Source organism: Clupea harengus, chromosome 12 (assembly GCF_900700415.2).
Source record: "Clupea harengus chromosome 12, Ch_v2.0.2, whole genome shotgun sequence".
In the NCBI taxonomy this organism is placed as follows: domain Eukaryota; kingdom Metazoa; phylum Chordata; class Actinopteri; order Clupeiformes; family Clupeidae; genus Clupea; species Clupea harengus.
The window spans coordinates 17,598,814-17,621,070 of NC_045163.1; the positions used below are offsets into that span (position 1 = coordinate 17,598,814).

A 22,257-nucleotide genomic window follows, 5' to 3' on the forward strand; every position below is an offset into this window, starting at 1 on the left:
AACACCTCCCAGCGTCATCATATCAAGACATATCATCACTTCACGGCGGACAATCATCATGTGTGGATAGGGGGTTGTAGTCATCATCATCATCAACAACACTAATAATGAAAACAAGATTATAATAATAATAATTATTATTATTATAATTAATAACAATAATAATAAGAAGAAGAAGGACAATGCATATACACACACATGCATCTACATTACAGTGACAATATATTCAGTCAGGGTCCATTTTCCATATTCCGTGTTGTTTAAAATGATGGAATGGTGGAGTAGGAGATATCTGCCGAACTCTTGAACTGTGAGAGACACAGCATAGCAACAGACGGGCTTTTAGTGCCATCTAGTGGTAATAAGGCTGCTACACTGTTACTCTCAATTCATCTCTAATACAATACATGTTACGTGCTAGCAGTACATGCTCTTCTGAATGACAGCTCAGGCAGAACTAGGCATAGGCCTCTTAGCGCTTATGCAAAATACATCTTAGATGGTGAATTAATATGTAGACGTCTTTTGCAATGCTCCTTTTCTGTCACCACTGCTGTGTTGATAGTGGGGTTTGATAGCAATTGATGCCATGTTTTTCAACCTGGGCCTGGACCTGGGTCCAGATTTGTATTAGGGACAAAACAGTCGTGTAGCGACTGCATTACCAGTTGATTTTCATTTCGGTGCCCATGTTAACAGGTTAGAGCATGCATACTACCTATGTGAGATGCGCGTCTCAGGCGCGGCTTGAATATCAATGAAAAAACAGGTAACAAACACTCAAAGGGCTGTGTGAAATGGGCATACGTTAATTATAAGAAAAAGCCCCCAACTGCCACTGCATAATTCATCCTCTGGTGACGGGGTTTTTGATATTACGATATGGAGGTTCTCTAGCACTACCATTCAGACAGTGAATCAATATGAGTGCAGAAATAATTTGTTTATGATTTATTTAGTTATTGGAGGCATACAGAGGCTCACTGTGAGTGCGGTGATGATATATTTATTATTCATTTCAGTCCTCTGGCAGCATTCTGACCATTAAAGCTGTGGAAAGCAGAGCACAGTGGAGCTGGACCTGATGACTCAGAACTCGGAGACATTGAAAGTCGCTCTCCCTGCCCTCAGCAATCTGGCGTCTCAAGGGCAGAGCTAGACTGCTGGATTCCAGCACTCTTGTGATTGGTTGGCATGTGTTCCATTAGACTTGTGATTGGGTGGCATGTGTTCCACTACACTTGTGATTGGGTGGTATGTGATCCACTAGACTTGTGATTGGCTGGCGTCTCCTGCTGTGGTAGTGTTTCGCTCACATGGCTGAGGTGGCATGTCATAGGCCCAGACCTGCTCTTGACCCACCCCCTGTGAACAACTGGGCTGCCAATCAGGGAGGGGGAAACGGCAGACGACCACTCTGGCATTTGCTGGGAGCTCTGACCTCAACTTCTGCTCCAGCTGTCCCATCTGACAGAGAAAAATGTGACAATCATTTACACACACACACACACATATGCATACGTATTCACACTCTCTCTGTCTGCATACACAGACAAAAGACAGCACACACACATGCTCTCACAAACACACACATTGCACACGCTAAAACATTTTAAACATCCAACCTGTAACAAACACTGAAATACACACACTCTGACACAAATGCTTATATACACACACTTACACATATTATCATACATATATGCTCAAACCACAAACACAACCAGACATACACACACACACACACACACATACAAACACACATTCACACACACTCATGCATAATCGAACCCCAGCTATTCATTTACTCTCATACAGACAAACACAGTTACATACATGCTACAATTCCTACAACAGACTCATAGAAATACCCCTAAAAACAAGCACACACTCTCATATTCAGCCACTCTCATTTGGTGTTGCATTAAATAAATTCACATACTCTCCATTTGAATTCATGAGGGTGACTTACCACAGCAGGTGCTAAGAACACTGTCACATTCTGGTATTTAGACAGGTCAGTCTAAGGAAAATAGCAATGAACAGTTGATATGGTAATTATGATTGGTACTAATTTTGATGACACATTGGCATTATGATACTGTATAGCATAATATACATCTTAATCTCAAATACTTAAGTAATCATACTTGTATAATGATAATTGATTATATAAAATAACAAATATAACTTTATTATAGTAGAAAGAAGAACACTGTTCTTGGCAAACTACCTGTACAAATCACTGTAAAGTAGCACAGAAAAATAACCAAGTGATCATACAGTTGTATACAGGGCATCTCTGAGCACATGTATCAGTATATTTTAGTTCATGAAATAAAATGTAGCTTTGCATTAATATTTAAAGAATGGCTCATTTCTAAGGGGTTGTATTTAGTCCTTTTCACGTCAACAAAACAGCAAAATGTCATGATCCAATTTGTCCAGAGGTGCCCACACTTTTGCACTTATGTCCAAAGCGACGTACAAGGGAGAGAACAGTCAAGCTACGAGCAATAGAGACCTAGTGTAACAATATATACTGCTTTACATAAGAAATTAAAAAAAGAAATAGAAAAAAGAAGTGCAGGAATGTAACTGCTGTAAGTGCAAGTTAAGTACTAGTCGAAGTGCCAGTTAGGAAGGGAGGTGCTCTCTGAAGAGTTGGGTCTTCAAAAGCTTCTTAAAAGGTAGAGAGGGACGCCCCTGCTCTGGTAGTGCTAGGCAGTTCGTTCCACCACCGTGGAACTACAAATGAGAATAGTCTGGATTGCCGTACTTGCACAGACGGCAGTGCCAAACGACGCTCACTAGACGAGAGCAGCATCCTAGGTGTAACATTTGCCCTTACAAGAGCATTTAGGTAGGTGGGAGCAGAACCAGCAATCACTCTGTAGGCAAGCATAAGTGACTTGAACTTAAGGCGAGCAGCTACAGGCTGCCAGTGGATACTGTGATGAGAACAAATTCAATGACAAAACCGATTGGAATTATAAGTCAGTTATACCAACTTAAAGGAGCAATATGTAGTTGGAACACCAAGCGTTAAAAATCGATATCGCATTCTAAATTCAAAATATTTGAGAGCTATGTCTCCACCCTTCCCCTCCTCCCCAGATGCGATGCTCACACGGGTTGCCAGGTTAAGGACGCGGAACCTGCACGAACAAGCGCAAGACGAGCTCAGCATTGTGTGCAGTGTGTCTATTGTTTATGAACCAGCTCATATGGAGTTTGTATACTCTGTCAGTGTTGGATAATGGTAACACATTGCTCAATTTACAGATAACGTATAAATCATTTCACATCTATTATGGAGTAGTAGCCTACTGTTCTTCCTTGTTGCAGCCTGACTCAGATTTCAGTTATGAAGTACCCTCACCAAGTCAAGTGAGACCAGTGAGGGCTCGTCAGGTGCCGCTGAAACAAGAGGCAGAGAGCGGAGAGGATGAGCTAGAGAGAGGAGGAGGATGAGAAGACAGAGTGCAGGTCCTAGTGGCACAAGAGGCAGAGGATCTAAAGTAAAAGCAACAGAGAGAAGGAAGAGAGTGCAGGTCCTGCATACCTGTCAAGTTAACACGACTGAAATCCGTGAGATCAGTGATTGAAATCCATGAAAATCCATGAACCATCCTCACTGCCCACACACAAAAGACAACAGCATATTGTCACATTTGCGAGGCATTTCGTAAACAGGTCTGGTTCACTTCTAGATAACAAGTTGTTCAGTGATGCTGAATAATGAAATGTGTTGACTAGTAGCCTAAAACTGCTACAAAGACATAGTGAGCCACACAGTACTCACTCGCACTGCACAGCAGTTTAATTGACTTGTAATTATTAATTTATGCAATTGGGATTGAGTCTCACACATAAAATGAGACTTGACAGGTATGGTCCTGGTCAAAGACACAGAGTCCAGAAAGGAAGAGCCAGAGGAAGAATGGCAGAGAGGAGAGAGTGTCTACCACTAGCGAAATTTTACCACATCTTTTGATTATCACAAAATTTTATAAACTCTTCTAAAATAGGTAAATGGTTTCTATTCGATTAGATAGATTAAAAAGGTAGTAGCTAAGGATGGGCATGAGCAATGTTACTCTATGTGTACATCAGAATTTGTTCAACGTATAGAGTAATCACTAATCACGATTGTAAATGTAGTCAATTTAGAGTCAAACTTGCAGTTTCTGTCACGCAGTTTTTTGCCAAGTAGTGGGGCGGCTTAGCTTGATAGTTCACAAGAATTGTGCACTTTGTGAAAGTGTGAAATTTGGTACACATATAGCCAAAGACAGTCCAAAAAAATTTGAATGTGTCCGGCAGGGATTCCAAAATCGGCCGAGGGTTTTGCCTTGACGGACATTTGTGTTCCTCTGTGTTTTTAAAAAATGAGTTATTACGTCCCTGCATGTGAAAAAGATGGCAAAACTTTGTCGCGGGGGAGGGGGCGGGGTCATCCGCATGTGAAAAAGATGGACAAACTCTGTTGCGGGGGGAGGGGCGGGGTCATCCACATATGAAAAAGATGGCAAAACTCTGTTGCGGGGGTTTGTTGCAAGTCATATCTCTCCAATGAATTCAAACTTGGAGGTGACACAAACATGTCACTTGATAGCTCTTGATTTGTGAGAACAAAAAAGATTCTGGGCTAATGTTACAATACTGATTTTAATTCTGCATCACAAAATGTATGATTAAATATGGAAATCATCCAAATCATATGCAATATAAGTAACTTTATTTCTATTACAAATGTCATGCTAATCATGGCTACCATCTTGAATTTTTATTGATTTTAAATATTTTTTATGTATTAACTTCCAAAAACTATGTATGATGATTATATTTAACTAACAAGATCATCAACATCATATTATATCCCATAAAAATAAGAGAATTGATCTGAAAACTCTTGCACCGGCAGCCATCTTGAAAAATGCCTGCTACGGCCGCCATGTTGAAAATTCATGATGGCCCGATATCTACATTTTTTCAGACTGTCTTTGGCAATATGTGTACCAAATTTCACGCTTTTATCACAAAATGCACAATTGTTCAGGTTATCTGCCCCTGGAGTGTTGAAATGACTGAAAATGCCCATCCCTGCTAGTACACGTCATAAATGAGTTAAGGTAAGCTAACCTTAGCTGAAGCTCAATGCTTACCTGTTCGGGGGAAAATTAGCTAACTTTGCATCTGTCTTAAAATCGTTCTGAGCTCTTAACTGTCTCCATCTTTCAACTGCATGTTGAATATTTACCTGCATTTTACTACATCTATGGTCATGCAGCATTTAAGAAGGATGCCAAAGATTTGTCGAGTACTATCAAACATTGGTCCAGTTAGTTTGCTTACTTCCATGGCGGTTGCACCCTGTGTTTGTATTCTTATCTGGCAAACCAGGGTTGAAATGGTACTGGAGAAATGGGAAGTGGGCAGAATAAACAGGCTAAAACACAAACAGACATTCCACTCCGGAACAGAATTTTTAAAAGGAGAATAATACTAGCTGTAGCATTGTTGTCAGAGAAGCCAGAATTTTTGTTTAGCATGTTTCCTTAATCTCTCTCTCTACGTTCATTTTATGATTTAGTACATGACATTTATTACATATTGGTCCTTTACACAGTGGGAAGAGACATAAACCAGAGAATAAATTATCATTGGGGGGCGATAGTGGTTCAAGAGGTAGAGGAGTCGTTCAGCAATCAGAAGGTTGCTAGTTTGATCCCGACTCCTCCTCACCAAGTGTTGAAGTGTCTTTGGGCAAGACACTGAACACCCAAACTCATACTCTAGCACTGGCTCTCACTCTCAAACACATGTACAGCCCGTCACTAAAACATACCATTACCTTCCAAAAGTCCTGATTGAGAAAACGGATGTGTGTGGGGGGGATGGCTCTCCTCCTGACGCGTGCTCTAGAGTAGGCCAACAGCACAGGGTTCACCTCAAAACCTGTACATTGGAAGCCCATGGAGTGGGCACCTAATATCTGAGGGGTCAGTGAGACATCACACACTCATCACTCTCAGTGTATTATAGCCTACAGTGCCCCACACACTTAAAGAGCTTTTACAATCATTTTCACAATTGTTTCAATATCATCATAGTGTGCCTCCTTTTCCAGTACATTAAGTGAAACAACAACACATAAGACTTTTGATCTGTTGGTTTGCCTGTCACAGTACACTTTCGAGTGTGGTACATTTACTTTAGTTGCATCCAAGTCACTTTCTCTCATTGATAGCCCATGACTTCCATACAGCAGTAATAGTGGAAAAATCTCTTCAGCGACAACTACATACATGCACATTTCAAGGCAAATATGGTCACTTTTCTATAGGTGATAACAAGGCTGCAAACCAAAAACAGAATAAAATTTCAGGTAAAATCTGATTTTATTCTTATATCAAGTGAATAGTTTAATATATCTGTAAAAATACAGCATATTTGCATCTACATTTTGTTGGGTTTTGAACTGAAAGTGAACTATTTTGATCAGAGTATTGAAATCTCTTTGACTGAGAAAGGTATTCATGAATTTAGGAGGAAGTGGTGACTGAAAGCATTTTGTATCAAGGCAATGCAAAAATACCCAGTTTAGTTCACATAGTCCTGATATGTGTGTGAAGTGTTTTGAAAAAGACACTTATCTGTCACTCAAGTGTCAAACCACTAGTCGCAAACTGTAAACCAACTGTGCTACATTCACACATTATATAACATTATGTTATGTGAGTCTCTACACTTGCAGAGCTCTTATGAGGCTTCTCATGCATTTTGTTCAGTCTCCGACCAATCAGCAACCAGAGGGGAGTGGGTCTAAATTTCTAAATCGGTCACGTCATCACTGAGACAGTTTCATTTCCAGTGGTAAACAGTATTGATCAGGTCAGTGGTAGAGTAAAGGGTAATGATCAAGTCACTGTTGGACTAAATGTATTGATTGGGTCAGTGGAACAGTAAAGGGTCTAGATCAGGTCAGTGGAACAGTAAAAAGTAGAGTGTAGAGTGTGGGGTATTGATCATAGGGTATTGATCAGGTCAGTGTTAGGGTAAAGGGTATTGATCGGGTAAGTGGTAGACTAAAGGGTCTAGATCAGGTCAGTGGAACAGTAAAGAGTATTGATCATAAGGTATTGATCAGGTGAGTGGTAGAGTGTAGGGTATTGATTAGGTGAGAGTAAAGGGTATCACTGAGACAGTTTCATTTCCAGTGGTAAACAGTATTGATCAGGTCAGTGGTAGAGTAAAGGGTAATGATCAAGTCACTGTTGGACTAAATGTATTGATTGGGTCAGTGGAACAGTAAAGGGTCTAGATCAGGTCAGTGGAACAGTAAAGAGTAGAGTGTAGAGTGTGGGGTATTGATCATAGGGTATTGATCAGGTCAGTGTTAGGGTAAAGGGTATTGATCGGGTAAGTGGTAGACTAAAGGGTCTAGATCAGGTCAGTGGAACAGTAAAGAGTATTGATCATAAGGTATTGATCAGGTGAGTGGTAGAGTGTAGGGTATTGATTAGGTGAGAGTAAAGGGTATTGATCATAGGTTATTGATCAGGTCAGTGGTAGAGTAAAGGGTATTGATCGGGTCAGTGGTAGACTAAACGGTACTGATCAGACTCACCAGGCGGCCGTCTCCTGACCCCAGGTCCGCCAGCAGGCCGGCACGTCCCTCCAAAAGCTTTAGAACATTTTGAGTCTGCTGCTCAGAAGATGGCAGGAAAGGCACCTAGATGTATGACAGTAACATTGGGCCTCATTCTCGAACGCAGTTAAGAAGAATTTAAGAGGAATTTAAGAGGAATTTCTTCTGAATTGGATTTAGGACAACATTTGGCATTCATGAATGTTTTCTCATCTGGGATTTGCTCTGAACTTCAGAAGACTTTCCGAACTCGAATTAGCAGTCGTAACTCGGCCAGAGTTTTCTCAAATGCGATTCCTTAAAAAACCACAAGATGGCCCCGTGCGCCCTCTTGTGGTTTTTTGAGGAATCGCATTTAAGAAAACTCTCCGTGTTAATGAATTTGTGAGAAATCGTTGGTGATTGCGTTCACATCAACTCTACAGATCCTCGGATTAAAGTATCATTAACAATTACGTTTCACATGTAGGCCTATAGTCATGATTCTACGAGGCACCGTGATGTCATAAAATAAATAAAAGGACTACACCGGAATGCTGCGCTCGTCTAGTTTTTGGCACTGCCGTCTGTGCAAGTACGGCAATCCAGAATTTTCAAGTAGTTCCACGTTGGTGGAACGAACTGCCTAGCACTACCAGAGCAGGCGCGTCCCTCTCTACCTTTAAGAAGCTTTTGAAGACCCAACTCTTCAGAGAGCACCTCCCTTCCTAACTGGCACTTCGACTGGTGCTTAACTTGCACTTAAAAACTAGCTAAACTAAAGATTGTGTCTCAATAAAAGTGGGGTGGAATATGTTCAGGACACTCCAAACATTAAATAAAATGTGTGAAGTAGTTCAGATTTATGTCCCTGAAGGCTCCACAATACTTTAAACATAGGTGATCAGACAGGCGAAAATGCATTATCTTCAATGGCAGGGCCATGTGACATGTATCGCTCTTTGCTGAAAAAACTAAAGATTGTGTCTCAATGAAAGTCCTGAACATATTCCACCCCCCTTTCATTGAGACACAATCTTTAGTTTTTTCAGCAAAGAGTGATACATGTCACATGGCCCTACCATTGAAGACAATGCATTATCGCCTGTCTGATCACCTATGTTTAGAGTATTGTGGAGCATTCAGGGACGTAAATCTCAACTACTTCACACATTTTATTTAATGTTTGGAGTGTCCTGAACATATTCCACCCCCCTTTCATTGAGACACAATCTTTAGTTTTTTCAGCAAAGAGCGATACATGTCACATGGCCCTGCCATTGAAGATAATGCATTTTCGCCTGTCTGATCACCTATGTTTAAAGTATTGTGAGCCTTCAGGGACGCAAATCTGAACTACTTCACACATTTTATTTAATTTTTGGAGTGTCCTGAACATATTCCACCCCCCTTTCATTGAGACACAATCTTTAGTTTTTTCAGCAAAGAGCGGATACATGTCACATGGCCCTGCCATTGAAAATAATGCATTTTCGCCTGTCTGATCACCTATGTTTAAAGTATTGTGGAGCATTCAGGGACGCAATCTGAACTACTTCACACATTTTATTTAATGTTTGGAGTGTCCTGAACATATTCCAACCCCCTTTCATTGAGACACAATCTTTAGTTTTTTCAGCAAAGAGTGATACATGTCACATGGCCCTGCCATTGAAAATAATGCATTTTCGCCTGTCTGATCACCTATGTTTAAAGTATTGTGGAGCCTTCAGGGACGCAAATCTGAACTACTTCACACATTTTATTTAATGTTTGGAGTGTCCTGAACATATTCCACCCCCCTTTCATTGAGACACAATCTTTAGTTTTTTCAGCAAAGAGTGATACATGTCACATGGCCCTGCCATTGAAGATAATGCATTTTCGCCTGTCTGATCACCTATGTTTAAAGTATTGTGGAGCCTTCAGGGACGCAAATCTGAACTACTTCACACATTTTATTTAATGTTTGGAGTGTCCTGAACATATTCCACCCCCCTTTCATTGAGACACAATCTTTAGTTTTTTCAGCAAAGAGTGATACATGTCACATGGCCCTGCCATTGAAGATAATGCATTTTCGCCTGTCTGATCACCTATGTTTAAAGTATTGTGGAGCCTTCAGGGACGCAAATCTGAACTACTTCACACATTTTATTTAATGTTTGGAGTGTCCTGAACATATTCCACCCCCCTTTCATTGAGACACAATCTTTAGTTTTTTTCAGCAAAGAGTGATAACGTGTCACATGGCAATACCCTGGCATTGGAGATAATCCCTTTTCACCTGTGTGATCTGTGTGTCAAGTGTTTTTTCACAGTGAATGACCAGAATAATGACTGCTAAACATATTTTACCCTTTCTTTACAGTTCTGAACAAGTTCAACCAACTTTAATGAAGGCATAATCCTTTTATCAGCATAATGGGGTGTGTTTTACTTTTTCTTAATACAATATTGTCTGTTTAGTCATTGTTCATTATATTAAAACAAGAAAACCATACTTTTGTAACATCAGTGAATCGTTTTTAACCCATTTTGATGTTACTATGAAATTAATATCTCTGATAGTTTAAGAAAACACGGGGCTAATAAGGGACTTTTATTTTGAAAAATCGTAACCGGAAGTCGCTCGAGCTCATTTGCCTATAGTTGCTCACTGAACGCTGCTCTGAGTTGCCATGTGACACGTATCACTCTTTGCTGAAAAAACTAAAGATTGTGTCTCAATGAAAGGGGGGTGGAATATGTTCAGGACACTCCAAACATTAAATAAAATGTGTGAAGTAGTTCAGATTTGCGTCCCTGAATGCTCCAAAATACTTTAAACATAGGTGATCAGACAGGCGAAAATGCATTATTTTCAATGGCAGGGCCATGTATCGCTCTTTGCTGAAAAAACTAAAGATTGTGTCTCAATGAAAGGGGGGTGGAATATGTTCAGGACACTCCAAACATTAAATAAAATGTGTGAAGTAGTTCAGATTTGCGTCCCTGAAGGCTCCATAATACTTTAAACATAGGTGATCAGACAGGCGAAAATGCATTATTTTCAATGGCAGGGCCATGTGACATGTATCGCTCTTTGCTGAAAAAACTAAAGATTGTGTCTCAATGAAAGGGGGGTGGAATATGTTCAGGACACTCCAAACATTAAATAAAATGTGTGAAGTAGTTCAGATTTGCGTCCCTGAAGGCTCCACAATACTTTAAACATAGGTGATCAGACAGGCGAAAATGCATTATCTTCAATGGCAGGGCCATGTGACATGTATCGCTCTTTGCTGAAAAAACTAAAGATTGTGTCTCAATGAAAGGGGGTGGAATATGTTCAGGACACTCCAAACATTAAATAAAATGTGTGAAGTAGTTCAGATTTGCGTCCCTGAATGCTCCACAATACTTTAAACATAGGTGATCAGACAGGCGAAAATGCATTAACTTCAATGGCAGGGCCATGTGATACGTATGACACTTTGCTGATTAAACTAAAGATTGTGTCTCAATGAAAGGGGGTGGAATATGTTCAGGACACTCCAAACATTAATAAAATGTGTGAAGTAGTTGCAGATTTGCGTCCCTGAATGCTCCACAATACTTTAAACATAGGTGATCAGACAGGCGAAAATGCATTGTCTTCAATGGTAGGGCCATGTGACATGTATCACTCTTTGCTGAAAAAACTAAAGATTGTGTCTCAATGAAAGGGGGGTGGAATATGTTCAGGACACTCCAAACATTAAATAAAATGTGTGAAGTAGTTCAGATTTGCGTCCCTGAAGGCTCCACAATACTTTAAACATAGGTGATCAGACAGGCGAAAATGCATTATTTCAATGGCAGGGCCATGTGACATGTATCACTCTTTGCTGAAAAAACTAAAGATTGTGTCTCAATGAAAGGGGGTGGAATATGTTCAGGACACTCCAAACATTAATAAAATGTGTGAAGTAGTTCAGATTTACGTCCTTGAAGGCTCCACAATACTTTAAACATAGGTGATCAGACAGGCGAAAATGCATTATTTTCAATGGCAGGGCCATGTGACATGTATCGCTCTTTGCTGAAAAAACTAAAGATTGTGTCTCAATGAAAGGGGGGTGGAATATGTTCAGGACACTCCAAACATTAAATAAAATGTGTGAAGTAGTTCAGATTTACGTCCCTGAAGGCTCCACAATACTTTAAACATAGGCCTACACACAGGCGAAAATGCATTAACTTCAATGGCAGGGCCATGTGATACGTATGACACTTTGCTGATTAAACTAAAGATTGTGTCTCAATGAAAGGGGGTGGAATATGTTCAGGACACTCCAAACATTAAATAAAATGTGTGAAGTAGTTGAGATTTACGTCCCTGAATGCTCCACAATACTTTAAGCATAGGTGATCAGACAGGCGAAAATGCATTATGTTCAATGGCAGGGCCATGTGACACGTACGTTTAAAGTATTGTGGAGCCTTCAGGGACGTAAATCTCAACTACTTCACACATTTTATTTAATGTTTGGAGTGTCCTGAACATATTCCACCCCCCTTTCATTGAGACACAATCTTTAGTTTTTTCAGCAAAGAGTGATACATGTCACATGGCCCTGCCATTGAAGTTAATGCATTTTCGCCTTGTGTAGGCCTATGTTTAAAGTATTGTGGAGCCTTCAGGGACGTAAATCTCAACTACTTCACACATTTTATTTAATGTTTGGAGTGTCCTGAACATATTCCACCCCCCTTTCATTGAGACACAATCTTTAGTTTTTTCAGCAAAGAGTGATACATGTCACATGGCCCTGCCATTGAAGTTAATGCATTTTCGCCTGTCTGATCACCTATGTTTAAAGTATTGTGGAGCATTCAGGGACGTAAATCTCAACTACTTCACACATTTTATTTAATGTTTGGAGTGTCCTGAACATATTCCACCCCCCTTTCATTGAGACACAATCTTTAGTTTTTTCAGCAAAGAGTGATACATGTCACATGGCCCTGCCATTGAAGTTAATGCATTTTCGCCTGTGTGTAGGCCTATGTTTAAAGTATTGTGGAGCCTTCAGGGACGTAAATCTCAACTACTTCACACATTTTATTTAATGTTTGGAGTGTCCTGAACATATTCCACCCCCCTTTCATTGAGACACAATCTTTAGTTTTTTCAGCAAAGAGTGATACATGTCACATGGCCCTGCCATTGAAGATAATGCATTTTCGCCTGTCTGATCACCTATGTTTAAAGTATTGTGGAGCATTCAGGGACGTAAATCTCAACTACTTCACACATTTTATTTAATGTTTGGAGTGTCCTGAACATATTCCACCCCCCTTTCATTGAGACACAATCTTTAGTTTTTTCAGCAAAGAGTGATACATGTCACATGGCCCTGCCATTGAAGACAATGCATTTTCGCCTGTCTGTACCTATGTTTAAAGTATTGTGGAGCCTTCAGGGACGTAAATCTCAACTACTTCACACATTTTATTTAATGTTTGGAGTGTCCTGAACATATTCCACCCCCCTTTCATTGAGACACAATCTTTAGTTTTTTCAGCAAAGAGTGATACATGTCACATGGCCCTGCCATTGAAGATAATGCATTTTCGCCTGTCTGATCACCTATGTTTAAAGTATTGTGGAGCTTCAGGGACGTAAATCTCAACTACTTCACACATTTTATTTAATGTTTGGAGTGTCCTGAACATATTCCACCCCCCTTTCATTGAGACACAATCTTTAGTTTTTTCAGCAAAGAGTGATACATGTCACATGGCCCTGCCATTGAAGTTAATGCATTTTGCCTGTGTGTAGGCCTATGTTTAAAGTATTGTGGAGCCTTCAGGGACGTAAATCTCAACTACTTCACACATTTTATTTAATGTTTGGAGTGTCCTGAACATATTCCACCCCCCTTTCATTGAGACACAATCTTTAGTTTTTTCAGCAAAGAGCGATACATGTCACATGGCCCTGCCATTGAAGTTAATGCATTTTCGCCTGTCTGATCACCTATGTTTAAAGTATTGTGGAGCCTTCAGGGACGTAAATCTGAACTACTTCACACATTTTATTTAATGTTTGGAGTGTCCTGAACATATTCCACCCCCCTTTCATTGAGACACAATCTTTAGTTTTTTCAGCAAAGAGTGATACATGTCACATGGCCCTACCATTGAAGATAATGCATTTTCGCCTGTCTGATCACCTATGTTTAAAGTATTGTGGAGCATTCAGGGACGTAAATCTCAACTACTTCACACATTTTATTTAATGTTTGGAATGTCCTAAACATATTCCACCCCCTTTCATTGAGACACAATCTTTAGTTTCATCAGCAAAGAGTGATACATGTCACATGGCAATACCCTGCCATTGAAGATAATGCATTTTCGCCTGTGTGATCTGTGTGTCAAGTGTTTTTTCACAGTGAATGACCAGAATAATGACTGCTAAACATTTTTACCCTTTCTTTACAGTGTTCTGAACATGTTCAACCAACTTTATTGAAGACATAATCCTTTTATCAGCAGATTGTTGTGTGTTTTACTGTTTCTTACTACAATATTTACAATGATGCCTGTTTAGTCAGTGTTCCCTATATTTAAACAAGAAAATCATACTTTTGTAACATCAGTGAATCGTTTTTAACCCATTTTGATGTTACTATGAAAGTAATATTAATTGTCAATTTTCAGCTACATCTTAGTCATTATCAAAGTATCCTGTACGCTTAAAATTAACTCACTATATCTTACCTTGTTTTAAAGCAAGTTAATATAATGCACAGTTAACAAAATACCATTATAAAGTCTGATCTAGCGAGTAGACAGATTAGGACTTTATAATGACAAATAGGCAACTATAACTTTCAAACACCCTTTTAACTATTTTCCCGATCATTAGGACAAATGGAACAATAAAACTAAAAGGTTTTTATATTACCCAGTCGATTAACAGGGTTGTTTGTTGTAAAAACCTTTCATTTGATACAACAAACTCATTTTACTTCCTCGTTTCGTTTTACTTCCTGGGGTTATTGTGGGTTATCGTTGCTAGCAGAACGGAACTTGCTCTGAGTGAAGTCATTTCTACTTCCGAGTTTTTGCACCCAGTTCCGGTGAAATTCTCATCCAGTTCCTTCGCAAATAATACATTAAGTGTGGCTGTCTGAGCGTGTCTTAGACGCGAGACATAATTAAGTGTGTGTGTTTGTGTGTGTGTTTGTGTGTGTGTGTGTGTTGTGTGTGTGTGTGGTGTGTGTGTACTACATGAGGCGGGCATACGTTTTTTAAGAGTAAACTTTATTGAGGTATGAGGAGTGTGTACATCACAGTGCTGTCATGGTAACAATCATCTCTATTCGTGTAGCTCAACAAATCTCCCTTGGGTCTCTTCTCTTCTCCTCATCTATGTGTGGGATAACAGTCAGTCTCTTCCATTCCCTTCTCCCAGTCTATTTAGGCTGGGGATAACTGTGTCTTCTCTTCTCTTCTGTACCAGTCTATTTAGGCTGGGGATAACTGTCTTCTCTTTCGCTTCTCTCTCACTCTATCTATGGCATCGGTTCCCAAACTGGGGTACGCGTACCCCCAGGGGTACGCAAAGTGGTTCAGGGGTACGCGGGGAGAAAATTTCCGCGATAACAGAAAACGGACGAAATTCGCAGAATGTACCGTTTGAAACAGAATTGCAACTTTCAGACGGAAACATAGTTTTGTCCAACAAAATCGCCCAAATTCCCCTGTATTTTGTCCTGCAAGGCTGTATTTCTTTCTTATAAACACAACAACGATCGCAACGATGAACAAGCATTAATTAGAAAACCGCTCCGGCCACGCCCCCCTATTCAACACAGACCTCCGTAGCCTGTCAAATGAATTCGCTCATCTTCCCAATCGCCTGCAAATAATGTTTTTTTTTGTCTTCTGTTCTGTTGATGGCTGGCAAACAACAACCTTAGAAGGTTTGGGTCACTTGTGGCCAGGGCCGGAGTGGGGCCACTTTTCAGCCCGGGAATTTCAGGCCCATGACCGGCCCACTTTTTCCATGGGTAGTGGAAATCAATCTACCTCTGGGTGAACAAAATGAGCCGAAACGGATTAAAACGGAATTAAAGTAATAGGTTTTTATAGGGGGGGGTACGCAGCTGGAGATTAAATGTCTGAAGGGGTACGGGACTGTAAAAAGTTTGGGAACCACTGATCTATGGGATAGCTGTCTCTTCCTTTCCGATGGCTGCTTGTTTCAAATGGTCTTTTAGGATTTAAAGGCGGCTGTATGTAATGACACAGTCATCTTCCCAAGCTTAATATAAAGAAAAAGTTCTGGTTTGGTAGCTTTACAGGAGAGACTCCTGATGTATAATTTCTTTATGTTTCAAAAACATTTTCACAGTAGTTTTCAACTAAGTATGGAAAACAGAGAGTGTTCTGTCTGTCTTTTTGGCCGTAAATACACAGGAAATCTATTGTCATTACTTTTACTGACTTCGGCTTTTAGCAGTTGCAGAGACAGTGTATGAATCTCTTCTCTAAGAAATGAATATAGATGCCTGGATCATTAGTAACTTTGGCCTGTAGTAACAGGAAATTAAGCTGATGTGGAGGAAGTAGAGTGCCATTTAGAATGCAGTGGAGGAAGAGAGGAGTACATACTGTATGTGTGTGAAGGCAGTTCGGACACCATCACATTATCAGTCTTACAAGACTGTAGTTATGATGTATGACTTTTTGAGTCATGAAGTACAGTTGCTAGTCAGAATACTTTGTCATTTAAGGTCATCACATACTACCTGCACAGCTGAAGTATGTCTCGTATGGCCATGTGCTTACAAGTAGCAGATGGTGGTGCATCAGGTGGCCACAGAGGAGCAGCAGGATCTTGCAGGATTATCGAGGGATTCTCCCAGGGTGCATTTCACTCTTCAGTAAAGGTCACACATCATTGTGTTACTCCTCAGAAGATTTTTATATTATAAAAAGCTACACTATTTAACACATGCACAAATTTACTTTTTCCTAAAACAAAACAAAACAAAAAAAACCTGTTGTATGTTTTGGGACATTTAAAGCTGCAGTCCACGATTCTGTTGTTTATGTTTGAGGTCAACAGCCAATCAAGTTACACCTCTCCTTTCCGTGCTCCTGAAGCACCGTGTTGATTGGCTGGGATCATTAAGGGCTTAGTCTATGCCACTGCCTTTCTTTCCCATTACACACTGAACAGGCTGCTTAGAGGACCGTGAGGATGCATGACATTTCCATCAGTCCTTATACGAGTTCTTGGTAACAATAAATATTAAAGAGACACTATGTTTCAATAATCAACAGACTTGCCTTGCAGACACCAAAAGCACCATAAGGAAAAGGTCTGTTATAAACCTATAGGAATCCTTGCATGATAAATCTGTGGTAAAGAGCTTGCATATACATTTCATACTAAAATGGCATAATGCTCTTCAACATGCAAGATAGGTCATATATAAACACATATATCTTTTCTATGCAACTGTATATGACAGGAGACATAATTATGTGTGTTAACACACGGTTATCATTGTCCTCCACAATTATTGGCACCCTTAGTGAATGTGACCAAAACAGGCTATGAAAAAATGTGTCTTTGCTGTTTATCCTCTTGGTCTTTCACTCAAAATATTCACAAAAATGTTACCTTTTCATTGAAGTAAAATTATTGAAAGAAATTTATGTTTTTGACATTAAATAAATATTATTCCTCCAAAACAGGTGTGCCACAATTATTGGCACCCCTTAATTTAATGTTTTGAGCAGCCTCCCTTTGCCAAGATAACAGCTCTGAGTCTTCTCCTATAATGCGTGATGACACATGGCACGGGATCTGAGACCATTCCTACATACAGTATCTCTCCAGATCCTTCAGATTCTTAGGTCAACGCTTGTATACTCGGCTTCAGCTCTTCCCACATATTTTCTATGGGGTTTAGGTCGGGGGACTGTGATGGCCATGGCAAAACCTTTATTCTGCGGTCGGTGAACAATTTTTGTGTTGATTTTGAGGTGTGCTTCGGATCATTGTCCTGCTGGAAGGTCCAAACACAGCCCATTTTAAGCTTCCTAGAGGGGGCTGTTAGGTTTTCATTTAATATCTGCTGGTATTTGCTGGAGTCCATGATACCATGTATCCTAACAACATGTTGAGGGCCTTTGGAAGAAAAACAGCCCCACAACATCAAAGATCCGCCACCATACTTCATAGTGGGTATGAGGTGCTTTTCTGTATGGCTATCTTTCTGTCTACGCCAAACCCACCTTTGATGTTTGTTGCCAAAAAGCTTTATTTTGGTCTCATCTGACCATATAAGTCGGTCCCATTGAAAGTCTGACTTACATTTGGCAAACTGTAGGCGCTTTAGTTTGTTGTCGATTGACAGCAGAGGCTTTTTTCAGGCAACCCTCCAAAACAACTTGTGGTGATGGAGGTGGCGTCTGATGGTAGTTCTGGAGACTTTCTGACCCCAGGACTCAATTTACCTCTGCAATTCTCCAGCTGTGATCCTTGGAGATTCTTTTGCCAGTCGAACCATCCTCCTCACGGTGTGTGGGGTCAATTTACAGATAGGTCCTCTTCCAGGCTGATTCCTTACATCTCCTGTCGCTTTGAACTTCTTAACTATTGCCCTGATTGTGGAAATGGGTATTTTCAACTGTTAAGATATTTTCTTATATTCTTTTCCGGATTTCTGCAGCTCAACAACTTTTTGTCGCACTTCGACACTGTGTTCTTTTGTCTTTCCCATCTTGATGAATGACTAAGGGTATTTGGCCTGTGTCACCTCATATTTATACCCGAGTGAAACAGGAAGTCATGGTTGACCACTAAAGAGTTCCTAATCAAACAGGTGAACTTAAAAATGTAAAACATGACTGGTAATATACTTCAGTTAGATTTTAATTATAAGATTTTCTAGGGGTGCCAATAATTGTGGCACCCATGTTTTGGAGAAAAATATTTTATTTAATGTAAAAAAAAAAAAATATTCTTTCAATAATTTTACTTCAATGAAAAGGTAAGATTTTTGTGAATATTTTAAGTGAAAGACCGAGAGGATAAACAGCAAAGACATATTTTTTCATAGCCTTTTTTGGTCACATTCACTAAGGGTGCCAATAATTGTGGAGGGCACTGTATATACTATGTAAATATGAACATATATGAATTTCCACATGGGGCAGTACGGTTGGCACTGATAAAAGTGATCTTCCTTGCAAGCTGATGTATTTTTATGATCTGTTTATGCTATAAACACATTTCTAATATTTTCACTGGGTTTCTGAACCAGAGCACAACACTAGAGAATAGCCTGTGCAGCTAGGGGGAATACATGCCCTCTGCATGACCATGTATCATAAAAACCTTTACAATGGTAAAACCTTGCAAACCTGAAAATTCATTATTGTTGTTAATAAAAAAATAAATGTGGACACGTAGGCAGAATCAAATCCATGCGTTTATTTAAATTGTGCCATACAAAATGTTTCTTTCTTATTTTTTTATTCTCTAAATTGCATGTTCAGATAAAGATCTACAATGCAGTCCGAAACAGACAGACCAAAAAAATTTCAAATGGCGTCAACAAAAAAAAATGCACATTGAAATATAAATGAAGGAGGGTTAGGTCCTTTGTTGCAATTAACACATACCATAATGGCATAACAATAACAACAATCATAACAATAATCATTATAATAGCCCAGGCCCGCTGTCAAGGGGGGGGGGGGGGTCAAAGGGTACAGATGACCCTAGCTCAAGGCCCGGGGGGGGGGGGGGGGGGGGGGCATGCAAAAGTCTATGATTAAATAGTGTGTGGGAGAGGAGTACTGTTTCGCCGTGCTGAAATGGAACATGCGTTGTGCATTAAGGCCAGTCAACAATCTGTGTGCGGCGGAGGGGGGGGGGGGGTTTGGAGATCATCTTGTCCCCGGGCCAGAGCAAGACAAAAGGCGGGCCTGTAATAGCCACAAATGGCTTTGGTCCAGGGCTGCTAAAATCTACAGTTTGCGTGTCTGAAAAGAAGCCCTCTACTGGCCTTCTAGTGGTGAATCCTGGAGCAGGCAGCAGCTATGTGAAGGTGTGTGCACAGGCATCCACTTCAGCACCAGATGATCGAGATAACCTGTGCATCATTATAAACTCAGAGTGCAGTAACACTCTTCAGCCTATAGGTGAAGCTGTAACGTCACACTAAACTCGGAGTGCAGTGACTTACTTCAGCCTGCAGGTGGCAACCAAACAGCTTGTGCTAGAAAAGGACAAGCGTCCCCTCCACACTGCAACCCCAATTTCCTAGTGAAAAACCCAGGATTGGTATTGCACCATAGTATTACGAATGCAACCATGCGATAAACGCTTCAGGTTAAAAGCCTCAAGTTAAAAAATTATAGCACTTATTCTGCCTTAGCATTCAGGCTACAAGATGGAGATAGATGAACTCCCAGCTAGCAACAACAAATGCAAGTAAATGTAACAGGGTTCAGGGTTCCCACCCATTTTCACTGACATTTCAAAACATTCCCATGACTTTTCAAGAACCCTTAAAGAAATTTCCATGGCCTTTAAAATCCCACAAGTACATAAAATTGCATATTTTACTCTTCAGGATGGTCCAAATTATCGAAAATAAAACAACCTGTTCCCTTTCTTATGACAACATCAAATGTCATGTTTTTTTTTTCAAACATTTCAATGAATTTCATGATTTTTCCAAGCCTGGAAAATGGGATTTTACAATTCCTTGACTTCTGTAGGATTTCCATGACCGTGGGAACCCTGATGTAGATAAGGCACAGCCCTGGGGCCTAACACCAGTGGCATTCTGTTTGGCTTTAGTTTGCCCAGCTTCATCCTTCACAAGGTTCAAAGTGACTTTTCCTTTTTTTTTTCGTTTCGGAAAGAAAGGTAGCATACAATTAGCACTGGGCTAGTGTGAATAAGAAACATCCTCCTAACTTAAGTTACTAACCACAGGATCACTATTAGGGATGATGGGTTAACAGTCATTTTTTAAATGACATGACAGGACAGAATACACAGGGGAAATAATATTCAGTAAACAGAGAAGAATAAGGTCATGTGGTGAGAAGTGAACTGGCACAAAATTATAACAAGCAAGACCTAGGGTAGTCCTCAATCCTGGTGAAAGGTTGTTGATATTTGAGCTCATCAGCCATTCAAATACACCCCTCCCTTCCGTGCTCCTGAAGCAATGTTGTTGATTGGCCGGAAAAGTTTATGGCTTGGTCCAAGCCACTTCGTTTGTTTCCCATTTATAGTGTACGAACACCGGAGTTGTTTTGAGCACAGAATGGACAGCTAGAGGACAATAAGGAGCAATTCGCCGAATTTGACAAAAATTTGGATTAGAATCGTGGACTGTACCTTTACACAATAAACATAAATAACAAAGTCAGCTTCGCGTCCAGCGAGTCGAGTAAGAGGAAACTGCCCTCGTATGCCTGCTTCTGTCAGTGTGATGGAAGTGTGTCGTTCTTACGGGACGTAAGATCAGAGGTGTTAAACACATTCTCATCAGGAAAGCCTCAGGACTCTGCTTTTGTGACTCAGCTAGGGAAGAGGAATGACCTTTTTGGCATCGAAGCCTGACGCTTCCTTTAATTTTATACTGCATTTACACAAAGCGCACCACACTCTATCATACAGAATAACGCTCTGTCTTTTCAAATTAATTCCATTAAAATAGGTTCATGACAGTAGGTGTGTTTATAAATATAAACTGACTAAAAAATCAGAGCAATGCAGTTAGAAAAAGTGGAGCCTTAAAACATCAGCTATACAGTATACTAAAATCCAATTAGTAGATCATCTTAAGGAAGAGTTTGCTAGTAGTCAACATGATAATGTAAGGGATTGTTATATGACAGACAAAACAAGCCCTGATTATAAAATGAATTATGGGTAGCGTGGGTAAACTATGCTAGCTAATGCTAGCTACCCAAACTTCTGAAAGCTATCAGTAACCTTTACATAACTTACAGAGATGGGATATATTTGTTGAATAAGTTAAATCGCACAGAAAACGGAGCCCATGCCTTAACCTGCAGAGAGTGAACCCCTTTCAATCGAAGAGTATAAGCCTACCGCAAAATCCCAAAGGTTCAACCCCTGACTAAAATAACATTGCTCGTTAATCGATTCCAAGGGTTTGACCCCTGACCCCAATACAAACACTCCCTAATCGATCCCTGGGGTTTCAATCCCTGACCTAATAAAATTATTCCTCAATCCAAGGGCATTTCCAGACTGGCAGCTCAGTCCCAATGCGACTATTGCTTGTTAGAAAATGTGTAACTGTACTGTGAACTGTACCTAACCTCACCTGGATGAGGTAGTCTGAGTTTGGTTACAGTCCAACCCAAACTCTCACCCAATTAGCATAAGCGAGGATGCAGCCAAAACGTGGGTAAGAGCTCAAGGCAAGTGCTAACATCAGCAGTGGTGAAAATGAACGTACAGTGTATTGTGGGTAGAGCAAAAAACGGTATTTTGCAATACAGCCTTCAGTCTTTAAAGGATTCCTTCCTGTCTACAGCTCTATTTTGGCACCCCTCATTAAAAAGCAAGCTCAAGGTGC

At 40.2% G+C, this 22,257-nt stretch overlaps 1 protein-coding gene across 1 annotated transcript in view; it reads right to left on the minus strand.

Moving 5' to 3' along the window:
* Positions 1-936: 936 nt before the first annotated feature.
* Positions 937-22,257, minus strand: part of LOC105902625 (ATP synthase subunit C lysine N-methyltransferase-like) — a 21,909-nt gene continuing 588 nt past the window's right edge. Inside the window, exons 2-5 of the mRNA XM_042709429.1 lie at positions 7,634-7,738; positions 5,858-5,998; positions 1,973-2,023; positions 937-1,467 (exon numbers count right to left, since the gene is read on the minus strand). Of these exons, the coding sequence (XP_042565363.1) occupies positions 1,267-1,467; positions 1,973-2,023; positions 5,858-5,998; positions 7,634-7,738 (498 nt within the window). The 3' untranslated portion in view covers positions 937-1,266. The remainder of the gene's footprint in view (positions 1,468-1,972; positions 2,024-5,857; positions 5,999-7,633; positions 7,739-22,257) is intronic.